This window comes from Equus quagga, chromosome 9, assembly GCF_021613505.1.
Source record: "Equus quagga isolate Etosha38 chromosome 9, UCLA_HA_Equagga_1.0, whole genome shotgun sequence".
Taxonomy (NCBI): domain Eukaryota; kingdom Metazoa; phylum Chordata; class Mammalia; order Perissodactyla; family Equidae; genus Equus; species Equus quagga.
The window spans coordinates 77,533,186-77,545,626 of record NC_060275.1 but is presented as its reverse complement, the minus strand read 5'-3'; the positions used below and the strand labels follow the sequence as shown (position 1 = coordinate 77,545,626).

At 39.9% G+C, this 12,441-nt stretch overlaps 1 protein-coding gene across 1 annotated transcript in view; it reads left to right on the top strand.

Moving 5' to 3' along the window:
• The window catches only part of RAB3C (RAB3C, member RAS oncogene family), a 241,904-nt gene extending 230,448 nt beyond the window's left edge, over window positions 1–11,456 (top strand). Inside the window, exon 4 of the mRNA XM_046672482.1 lies at window positions 11,269–11,456. Coding sequence (XP_046528438.1) covers window positions 11,269–11,456 — 188 coding nt within the window. The remainder of the gene's footprint in view (window positions 1–11,268) is intronic.
• Window positions 11,457–12,441: the final 985 nt, after the last annotated feature.

Below are 12,441 nucleotides of genomic sequence, written 5' to 3'. Positions count from 1 at the left end.
GCAGTAGGATGGGACTCAGGAGCTGCACAGCTCATTGTTTGGAAACCTGAATCAGGCAAGACTGTGCACTGAATTCCCCAGCCAAATTGGGCCACTGGTTTTGCTCTGCAGATGGGGATAGCCATGGGCTGTGCTCTCTATGCAAGTGTCACTGTAGCAGGGCTGTTGGATAGGCTATGCAGCTTCCTATGTGCTCTGGTTAGGTTCCTTGGTTGGGGGGGCTGAAGGCTGTATTCGGCAATGGGCCAGGCTATGAATTATTTTTCTAGCCCAGGCAAAGCGTGAGAACTGGCTCTAAGGCTGACAAGGTATTTTGTTTGTGGTCTTGATTAAAGCTGACCTATGTCCCAAATTCCCTAACCAAACAGGGCCACTGGCTTTGCTCTGCAGATGATTAGACCTGCCTGCCTTACTCTCTGCTCAAGCATTGTTGGGCTATGTAGCTTCTAGGTGTTCTGACCAGCCTCTTTGGGCAGGTGGGGACAGGCCATGACTCGGCTCCCCAGACAGGGCAGGGGTAGGCCAGGTTGCAGGGCTGACAAACTCTTTTCTTGATGACCCAATTCAAGCAGACCCATACCAAACTGAGTTCCCTTGTCAGTTCACTCTGCAGATGACTAAAGCTGCTGGGTTGGACTGCTACTTGGGTGTTGCAGGTAGGAACTCAGTCTTCCAAGATCTGAGTGCTGACTGTTGCAAGCTTTCTCCATCACAGTCAGATCTTCAGTGGTTGAGCCATGTAGATTTCCCCGTAATTCCTATGGGTCAAAACCAGAGTGGAGGCTTCTGAGAAGTGACCCACAATGCTGGGGGACTGAAGGTCCACCCTGGGCTCTCTTTTCCCACTGTAGGCTCAAGAGAGACCTTTGAGCATAGTGCTGCGACAGCCTGGGAGAGGGGCAATGTGGTCAGCATGAAGCTTCTTCTCTTACCCTTCTAATGTGGTCTGTCTTGGTGTCTGCAGTGCAGGGAGGTGCTTCTGCCTCTCTCTCATGTCCTAAAATTCTCTCAGTGGTGTCTTTTCCATGAATAGTTGTCAGTTGTTCTCCTTGTGAAGGGAGAATGAAGTCAGGAATGACCTATGTTGCCGTCATGGTGATATCACTCTAGAAATCTGAATTTTTATGTAAAAAAAAAAGTCTGGATTTTTAAAGGTTGGGTCAAAGTAAAATGTTTAAAAGTTTGGGGACGAACTGTAACACACACAATTTTTGTCTTGAAGGTAAGTTTGATTGGGAAGAGAGAAAGGATGCGGGACAACGGTTAAAGAGGAAACTCACATGGGCAAAGCTACAAAGGGCTTGTGTCACGTCTCTCTGACAGACGGGAAGTGGACAAGCTTGGCTGAAGTGGAGAAATTGGAATGTGTGGGTGTATGTCTGGGAGAGGATTGTGCTAGGGAATGTCAATAAGGTGGGGCATGAATGACAGGCTGTGGAGTTTAAATTTTGTTCAGCCGAGAATGATGAGTTGTAGCATGGGCAGCTGTTATACCAGCAAGTTCAGACAGCTTCTTTTCCCCTGTCATGCTGAAGCTGAGCTTTTCCCACATATGAAGAGTATTAAGCTCATGTCTGGAAAGGGAAGGGAAGGGCATCCTCTACATTGATCAGGATTTGTCAAGGCCATAGAACAACCCTTGCATAGTTTCAGCATCCTGACGAGGCAGCAGAAAGCTGCCATGTGGTCAGTCCTGGCTAAAGCCAAGGACTCAAAGACCAGAATACTTGACCACTTACTTTAGTAACACCACCTTTGGCTGAGCTTCTGTTCTTGCTTCTCTCCAGCACTGGTCAGCTTTCTGTGGCCCTTCTTCAGGCCAGTGGGTCAAATTTCATATGAATTCCTCCTCCTGAAGTCTATCTCCAGGATGGGGCCCAGCATGAGACAAGCAAATTCTCCAGCTTGTCCTGCTGCTCAGCAATCTCAAATTCTGGCCCAAATGTCACCCACCTGGCACCAGAGTGACCTTTCCTGGCTGCTCTGGTTCATCCAGTTCCACAGGAAAGGGAAGACAGACATTGGAACTGCAACTCAAATCTGGAAATAAAAAGTCTATTTAGGAGTGTGAGAATAGAAACCTAAGGACAGATCATAGATTTTTAACATTTAGAGATAAAAATGATTTACTGTAGTATGATTTTAGTAGCTGCTTTCCCTCTATAGAAGCAAAAGGAGTTGTGATTTTTCTTTCAAAGTGAAGTTGAAAACAGTCAGAGTGCCCTAAATGGCATTTAGGATTTTCCCAGGGTAGAGAAAGAAACAATTCCTCAGAGCATTTTATAAAAACAGACGGCATCTTAACTTGGCATAGCCATTGACATGTGGGAATAAATAAAGTATTGCCTATAAGGGTGTTCTAATGCACTGGAGAAAAAGGCTGAGATATTGGAGCTGTGATTATTACTGTTAATGCAGTGCAATCACAAGAGGAATGGAGTCTCTCGTGGGGTGCTGTGACATTTCAACTCTTCAAGCGCCAGAGTGACAGCTTGGAGCCTGCCACCTCAATGAGCAGCATGCTTTCAGCCTAAATGACCTGCCTGCTGCCCTGTGGGTACTGGTCTGAAAAAGCATGATTTCTCTGGGACCTGGCACTCACAGAAACTTAAGGAAGGGAAGTGGAGAGAACAGTGCCAGCAAGCCAGGCTGAGTGAGGTTCGTGTTCCTCATCCTCACCAGAATGTATTAGAACATCCTCCCAGATAAGCAGCTGTTCTGTCATCTCTACTGAGGCCAGTGAAAAAACAATAGACTTAAGTACCTGTATGAAGGGTTCATGTTGGGCATGAGGTGATATTTTCTGATAGAGAATTTTGTCAGTCAGTGCAATGGTTTCCCCAGTACAGCATGGGATTTCCTTCTAAAGAGATCTCTTATGGACAACCCACATTCTGATTAATTTAGGACAGTGATTCTTTTAAACATATATATATGTAATAGCCTTAATGGAGATATAATTTACATACCATGCAATTCATCCATTTAGAGTGTACAATTAATTAGTTCTTAGTGTATTCACAGAGCAGTACAATCTTACGACAATTCTGGAACATCTGCATCGCCCCAGAAAGAAATCCCATGTGTATTAGCATTCACTCCTCATATCCCCCAACTCCAGCTCTAGGCAACCACTAATCTACTTCTTGTCTTTATAGATTTGCCTGTTTTGAACATTTCATGTAAATGGAATCATACAATATGTAATCCTGTGTCTGACTTCTTCGCATAATGTTAACATAATGTTTTCAAGGTTCATCCGTGTTGTAGTATGTATTAGTATTTAATTCCTTTTTATGGCCAAATGATATTCCACTGTATGGACATACCACATTTTATTTATCCGTTCATCGGTTGATGAGCAGTTGGGCCATTTCCACTTCTTAGTTATTATAACCCTTGCTGCTATAAACATTTGTATACATGCTTTTGCGTGGACATATATTTTTATTTTTAGGGTATGTACCTAAAATTGGACCTGCTGAGTGATACAGTAACTCTTTGGAAAACAGTCTGGTAGTTCCTCACCTGGTTAAACAAAGAGGTTGGATCATCTTACATTGCCATCAACAGTGTATGAAGATAGTGAATCTTTTTATTTTTTTATTTTATAACTGGAAGTTTATACCTTTTGACCCCATTTCACCCACTCCTTTTCCCTTGTCTCTAGCCACCACCAATCTGTTCTCTATATTTATGAGCTCATTTGTTGTTTGGGTTTTGTTTTTGGATCCCACATATAAGTGAGATCATCTAGTATTTGTCTTTCTCTGTCTGACTTATTTCACTTAGCATATATGCTGTCAAGGTCCATCCATATTGTTGCAAATGGCAAGATTTCCTTTTTTATGGTTGAATAATATCCCTTTGTGTGTGTGTGTGTGTGTGTGTGTGTATGCACACACACATCACATCTTTTTTACCCATTCATCCATCAGTGGACACTTAGGTTGTTTCCATATCTTTGCTGTTGTAAATAATGCTGCAGTGAACATAAGAGTGCATATATCTTTGAATTAGTGTTTCTATGTTCTTCAGCTAAATACCCAGAGGTGCAATTGCTCAATCATATGGTAGTTCTATTTTTTAATTTTTTGAGGAAACTCAATACTGTTTTTCATAGTGGCTGCACCAATTTACAGTCTCACTAATAGTGCACAAGTGTTCCCTTTGTCTTTTTGATAATGCCTATTCTAACAGGTGTATGTGTTCTCTCATTGTGGTTTTGATTTGCATTTCCCTGGTGATTAGTGATGTTGAGCACCTTTTTATGTACCTCTTCACCATCTGGATGTCTTCTTTGGAAAAATGTCTATTCAGATCCTCTGCCTATTTTTTAATCAGACTGTTTGTTTTCTGTTATTGAGTTGTATGATTTCTCTGTATAGTTTGGTTGTTAACCTCTTGTCAGATATGATTTGTAAATATTTTCTCCCATTCAGTAGGCTGACTTTTCATTGTGTTGATGATTTTCTTTGCTATGCAGAAGCTTTTTAGTTTGATATTGTCCCACTTGTTTATTTTTGCTTTAGTTGCCTTTGCTTTTGGAGTTAGATTTAAAAAACCATTGCCAAGACTGATGTCAAGGAGTTGACTGCGTATGTCTTCTAGGATTTTTCTGATTTCAGGTCTTATATTCAAGTCTTTAATCCATTTTGAGTCAATTTTTGTATATGGTGTAAGATAGTGGTCCAGCTTCATTATTTTGCATGTGGCTGTCCAGTTTTCCCAAAACCATTTATTGAAGAGATTGTCCTTTCCCCATGGTATATTCTTGGTTCCTTTGTGGGTTTTTTTCTGGGCTCTATATTCTGTTCTATTGAGCTATGTGTCTGTTTTTATGTCAACACCATACTGTTTTGATTACTGTAGTTTTCTAATAAAGTTTGAAATCAGGCAACATGATGCCTCCATGCTTTGTTCTCATTTCTCAACATTGCTTTGGCTATTTGGAGTCTTTTGTGGTTCCACACAAATTTTATCACTGTTTGTTTGATTTCTGTGAAAAATGCCCTTAGAATTTAGATAGAGATTGCATTGAATGTGTAGATTGCTTTGGATAGTATGGACATTTTAACAATATTAATTCTTCCGATCCTTGGGCACAGAATAGCTTTCCATTTGTTTGTGTCTTCAGTTTCTTTCATGAGTGTCTTATAGTTTTCAGTGTACAGGTCTTTCACCTCCTTGGTTAAATTTATTCCTAGGTATTATGTTTTTTGATGCAATTGTCAATGTGATTGTTTTCTTATTCTGATAGTTCACTAATGATGTATAGAAATGTAACATTTTTGTATATTGGTTTTGTATCCTGCAACTTTACTGAATTTAATTAGTTCTAACAGTTTTTTGGTAGGATCTTTAGGATTTTTTATACATGATATCAGATATCTGCAAAGAGGGAGTTTTACTTCTTTCTTTCTGATTTGGATGCCTTTTATTTCTTCTTGCTTAATTTCTCTGGCCAGGATTTCCAGTTCTATATCAAATAAGAATGGAGAGAGTGGGCATCCTTGTCTTGTTCCTGACCTTAGAGGAAAAGCTTTTGCTTTTCACCACTGAGTGTGATGTTAGCTGTGGATTTGTCATAGATATATGGCATTTATTATGTTGAGGTCTGTTTTCTCTATCTCCACCTTGTTGAGAGTTTATCTTAAGTGGATGTTGAATTTTGTCAAATGTTTTTTCTGCCTCTATTGGGAGGATGGTATGATCTTTATACTTTATTTTGTTAATGTGGTGTATCATGTTGATTGACTTGCTGCTGTTGAAGCATCCTTGCACAACTAGAATAAATCCCACTTGATCTTGGAGTATGATCCTTTTAACGTATTGTTCAATTCATTTTGCTAATATTTTTTTGAGGATTTTTGCATCTGTGTTCATCAGGGATATTGGCCTGTCATTTTCTTTTCTTGTGGCATTCTTGTCTGGCTTTGGTATTAGGGTGATGTTGGCTTTATAAAATAAGTTTGGAAGTGTTCCCTCCTCTTCAATTTTTTGTAAGAGTTTGAGAAGGATTGGTATTAATTCTTCCTTAAATGTTTGGTAGACTTCACCAGAGAAGCAATCTAGTCCTGGACTTTTGTTTATTGGGAGGTTTTTGATTACTGATTCAAACTTTTTACTAGTAATTGGTCTGTTCAGATTTTCTATTCAAATTCGGTCTTGGTATGTTGTATGTTTCTAGGAATTGACCTATCTCTTCCAGGTTGTTTAATTTGTTGATGTATAATTCTTCATAGTAATTTCTTATGATCCTTTGTATTTCTGTGGTATTGATTATAGCATGTCCTCTTTTTTTCTTGGTGAGTCTAGCTAAATGTTTGTCAATTTTGTTTTATCTTTTCAAAGAAGCAGCTCTTAGTTACATTGATCTTTTCTGTTGTCTTTTCAGTCCCTATTTCATTTGTTTCTGCTCTGATCTTTGTTAATGCCTTCCTTCTGCTAACTTTGGGCTTTGTTCTCCTTTTTCTAGTTTCTTGAAGTGTAAAGTTGTTTAAGATTTTTCTTGTTTCTTGATGGGGGCATTTATTTCTGTGAAGAATCTTTAAGTTTTGGTAAAATACATATAAAATTTACCATCTTAGCATTTTTAAGTGTACAGTTCTGCATTACATTCACCTTGGTGTACAACCAATCTCCAGAACTCATTTTATCTTGGAAAACGGAAACTCTGTCTGTTAAACAACAACTCTCTAAGCTTCCTTCCCCCCAGCCTCTGGCTACCACCATTCCACTTTCTGTCTCTGTAAATTTGACTACTCTAGGTAGCTCATGTAAGTGAAATCACAAAGTATTTGTCTTTTGTGACTGGTTTCTATCACATGGCATAATGTTGTCAAGGTTCATCCATTTGTAACATGTGTCATAACTCTCTTTTTAAGGCTGGGTAATATTCCATTGTATGTATATACCACATTTTGTTTATTCATTTATCAGTAGATGGATATTTGGGTTGCTTCCGCCTTTTGGCTATTGTGAATAATGCTGCTATAAACATGGATATACAGAGGATAGTGAATCTTAACCTTTCATGTACTTAAGAAACCTCCTAAGGAGCCTTTTAAAAATGCATATTTATGGCCCTATCTCCTCCTTGTGATTCTGCTTAGTATGTCTTGCGTGGAATTTAGACGCGTTTGAGCACTTCAGGAGATTCTAATGCAGGTAGACCTCCAATAGTATGAAGTCAGGATGTAGGATCATATCGCTCAGGCACTAGATTGCAATCTGGTTTTCACCACCTTTCTGCTGCTCCATCAACAATATACACATCATGAAGAGGACACAAGTATGGCTTGGTGTTTCTTCCCTTCTTTCCTCAGGATAACTAACATGTTTTCCACACAAAATCTTTCCAAGCTTCTGTGCAGGACCTAGCATCAAGTGAAACTGAAGCACGAGGCCCTAAATGGATTAGGGTCCAGCAGTGCCTCTAATGGCTTTCGGAAAGGGAAGGAGTGATCCTTCCAAGATCGGGCATGAAAAAGCCTAAAACAGAGATGTACTGGACCACAGTGCAAAGCTCATCCAACTCAGGAATAGTGCTACCTGTGCCAGAGAGAATTTAGGATTTTGATGAGGGAAGAATGAGAAAGAATGACCAGAATTTCTATGGTTAATTGAAAGTGTTCACAGAAATTATTAATACTGGATTATGTAGTCCAAGGGACAGGTGTCCAAGGCTGGAAGCTAAATCAGTAACCTATTTATCAGGAGCTCTCTGACAGCCTTCACAGTTGGCTTGCTGTGTGACCTTGGGCTACTTATTTGATCTGCTGAACCACACTGCCTACCTAGTAAATTGGAAATGATCTTCAAAATTTTATAAGAAAGACTCTTTCCCAAGCATTACTGACTGAAGTGCTGGCTTCCCACTGATGTCCATGTGTATGGATGGGAGGTTAAAGATTTCTAAAAACAAGATCGTGTTACTATATTTGAAGTTAAAATACTGAGATACTGGGAGGTATGGCCATAAAATCCAACAATGACTTAGCAGAATAAAGGCTGAAGTGTTTGAATTTGTGGTTATGATTTAGGCCATGAGCTTTAAAAATCCATGGGCATACATAGGCATGAGATGTGTATGGCCTCACACATACTTGATTGAACAAAGATATTGATTCACCTGGATGGAGAATCATTTATTGCACAGTAGACTCACATTTGCCCTGAATCCAGACAACTAGATGCTAAAATGATGATGATGTTGATTTTGATCCTGAACTTCTCATTTTATGACAAACAGCATATCTGGTCAATGAGAGGAAGCCTAATATCCAGAACCTTTTCTATCTGTAATTCTGTATAGAGATGCAGCTTTCCTGATGGCCACCTTGATGGACCGTAGGCGGCACAAGATATCAGAGTACATTTGAATCATTAAGAAAAGATGTTTCATTTGCTTCACTGACAGTATTAAATCTAGTTCATTATTTTCTAGTTATTTAAATTGATGGAAGTTTATGGTATATAGTATGATTATTAACATAAAACTTCCAATTCAATTGGAACCAAATAGTCCCTTGCTTCTGCAGGGTATATGGAGGAGCAAGAGAGTGTCCAGGTTAGTAGTTCAAGTGCCAGCTTCACCGTTACTGGCTGAACAAGTAAATATTTGAGCAAAGTACTCAGCTATTCTGTGACTCCATTTTCTTAGTTGAAGAAAACACTGGCATCTACCTTAAGGATAAAATGAGTTAAAATGGATAAAGTGCTTTGAATAGTACCTGTTATGTAGTAACCACTCAAATTGTTACTATTTCTGTTGGAGTTATCATGGCAGTTTCTGGTTTGCTTGGCACTTTTACATACATTTTCTCATTCGAGCCTCATAATAGCCATGCGAGCTAAGCAAGGCAAATGTCATAAACAAGGAACATGAGAAGAAAAATGTGACTTGCCCATGGTCTCAAAGCTAGTAAGTATTGCTAGTGGGGCTAGATCCCATATCTTCTGTCTGATATTCCATCCCTCTCCCCATATTATTGTACCTGCTTCTCCAGCCATGCTGGATAAATGGGGTACTGTTATAATATGGTGTTATCTTCCTGGGACACTATCTCCTTAGTAGCCATGTCTTCCTGGGGTTCCAGGTTAAGGTCGAGACCATGAGAGCATCCAGCTCTTGGATCTAGGATCATTTTACTGACCTTAAGTTGTGTACCAGCATCATGGGGTGTCTCAAAGCCCGGATTAAAGGAGCTATATTTGACAAAAGCTTGCGTGGATTACTGTCTTTTCACACTGGCCAAATCTTTTATGATACCCTCCTTCAAAGCCTTCCCAAATCATGCTGATAAGTAAGAGTGGTACCAGAAGAGGTGAGAGAATTGAAACTGTAAATTAAATCTTTGTGCCAAATTACAGGATTTTGTTCCCCCAAGTTTCCTCTAGGGATCTTAACTTCTTCATTGGGGTCTTGGTATCTTGTGACATGTCGTACCTCCAGCTAGCACTGGAAAATCCCCACAAGGATGCAAATAGTTCTGACATCTTAGTAATAAGGGTAGAGCTTAGATCCATACTTGCCAAAATCTAATCAAATTGTTGAAGGGTGAATGATCTGGTCCTATAGACTGTGCACACTTTAGGAAAGAGGATTCTGTTAATGGAATTCTGTTAATGCCAGATAGCCTTTCCTGTAAAGAAATGCAGAATGTCAGAGAGCTATATGAGCACTATCTAGAGAGAGAAATGAAAGAGAAATACAAGCCAAAGAGGGTTTGAAGTATCCATTGCTATTTTATAGTACCTGAATTTACTCATGTTCCTTCAGCTCAAATCCTGCAATTATTCACTTGGATTTTAACAATAAGTACACAGTACTTAGTGAAATTCAAGCTCAGACATAGTCATCTAACTAAATAGATAGTATGACAACTAAATTAGAAATTTTAACTCATGAAAATTGCTTTCTGTTGTCTACCCTTCTATATTGTTTAAGAAAATAAGTATTTCTGGGTTATCACAGGGATTTTAACATGGCTGCTAAATGTTAGTCCATTCTTTTTTCCTGTGGCCCCAGGAGCTGGGATGAGATCACATGATTTAATCACTCTGAATCCATGTGGTTCCCCTGAGATAGGGCCAGATGTAACCAGAAGGATTTATAGGGTGTAAAATTCAGAATGGATTAGGAAAGCATTTGTGTGTTCCGCCCAATACCTCCTAAATCAACGTCCCCTGAATGGACCAGAGCAATCTCTGGCTGGCCTAGTGGGGAGGTTGCCATGGCAACTGACTGGTAAGCTCAGCCAGTGGAATGTGAAGGCAAACAATAGCGTGATAAGATTGTGTACAGAGCAGCATACTAAGGCTGCTTCCGCCCAGGTACAGTGACACATAGAAGTGTGAAACTGTCACTGCATTTTTTGTACCTTCCTGAAATTCTGGCAGCTCATTTGAAATTTATCAAGTGTCCTTTTCCCGGATGTTGGTAAAAACATTGCTGCTGACAGATAACAGAAGCTATGGAAAACTCAGCACCAGCAGAGAGATGCAATGGTGTACAAAGCCCCAGAAGGCTGTTAGCTGTCACCACTCAAAAAAATCCTAAAGGAGATTGAAGCACGCTTAAAGTAAATCCAATGATTCGTTAGTGCCACCTCGTGTCCAGTTAGATACTGGAAATTCACCAAAAGCCCACCCTCAAACCCTTTACTGGGCAGTAGCAAGGCTGACATGAAAAAAGTTAGGGCTGGATGATGTTGGACTTTGGTGGTCCCTTTTGCAGCAGAATATGCACACACAGTCTTCTAAGCCTCAAGTTAATGAAAAAAATGAAAATTAATAATTTTTGTAGAATCTGAAATGAGGAAAGAAAAAGAACCGCCAAATAACAACAGTCCTGGAAACAATTGTGAGAGGCTACATGGTGCGCCAGGAGTTGAGGGAAGACATGGCAAAGACCAACTCAGTTTTGAGGATTCTTAGTAATGGCAACATTAAGTCTTGCCATGGAACATTTTTTTTGTCTATTCAGCCATGCTGGTGGCATAAATGAATTGATAAAGAAAAATAAAATGTGAACATCACTGATTCCACTTTATACCTTTTGTTCATGGTTAATGAGTAGCAAGATGGTTGGCTCAAGTAGTATTGGCTCAAATGGCAACTCATGCCTGCCTCTCATCTCTCACCCAAACTAAACCCACCACCCGCTGCTGCCGCCTCACCACCATTCAAAACCATAACCAGGTCCCATTCAATTTCAGCAGAGGTATGAAATAACCAAGCTGCGCTTCTGTGTGTTTCTTCCAGGTTTTGAATTTTTCGAAACAAGTGCCAAGGATAATATTAATGTCAAGCAGACATTTGAGCGTCTTGTGGATATCATCTGTGACAAAATGTCAGAGAGTTTGGAGACCGATCCGGCCATCACTGCCGCAAAGCAGAACACAAGACTCAAGGAAACCCCTCCTCCACCGCAGCCCAACTGTGGCTGTTAATGTCCCCACGCACACAGGCGGGTCCAGGAGGGCTGGTTGCTAACCGCCTTTAAAAATGGTCTATTAGCCTTCATTTATACTGCCTAATAATTATTTGAGGGAAATCTTTGATGTCAATGGCTCGTACATGCATTCAATTCTTGGGAGATTTCCTGTGTTAATATGTGGCTAATATGTGATCTTAAATTTGTAAGGACTATCCATCTATAAACATCTGGTATTTGCATGTGATTTGTTATTTGTCTTCTAGGCTCTTTTTGTTTCAGATTTCTTCTCAGATTAAGCTACTGCTGGGACCTCAGACTATAATTTCACTACAACTGACTTTTGTGCCACGGGTTCAAAATTATGCTGTTCACTTGTAGGGAAAATAATCAAGTAATTGCTTGCGTGTGTGTGGGCAGGAAGAGATCTCAGGAGACCTTATTTGCTTTACTCTAGTTGAAAATCAAGTGGAAATATTACTCTTGATTAGGGAGACTGTCATGGGTCTGGTCAGTTTACTGTTCAGGAAATATGTCTATTTTTCAGTGTTCTTTATAACTGAGGAGACCGTTGACTATAAAGAAATTGAAATATTGTTTTTAAGGCCCTTGCAAGTTTCCTAAGAGATTAAATCTAATTTTAGTCAGGTAAATATTAAAGAGTAATTTTAGTTTATCTGTTTAAATAAGAAGTACCCTAACCCAGGGCTGCTTTTCCCACTGATTCTACCCAACATTCTGAATATTTGAGGGCACTGGCGGCCTGAGAGTATCTGCTGAATGCGTTATGCAACAAGCATTTTAACCAAGAGGAAGAGGAGTAGCTGGAGAATTCCAAGGCCTGAGCTCCCCCCATTTCCTTAATAACTAGCCCCCCATAACATACACCATCAGCACAACTTTCTGGAACCATTACCAACTCTTGGAGCAGAGGTTAAGTTGAAGTTTGTGACAGCATAAGAGGTAGGCTTGCTTCCCTAACCTCTGCCTTCTGCTCACAC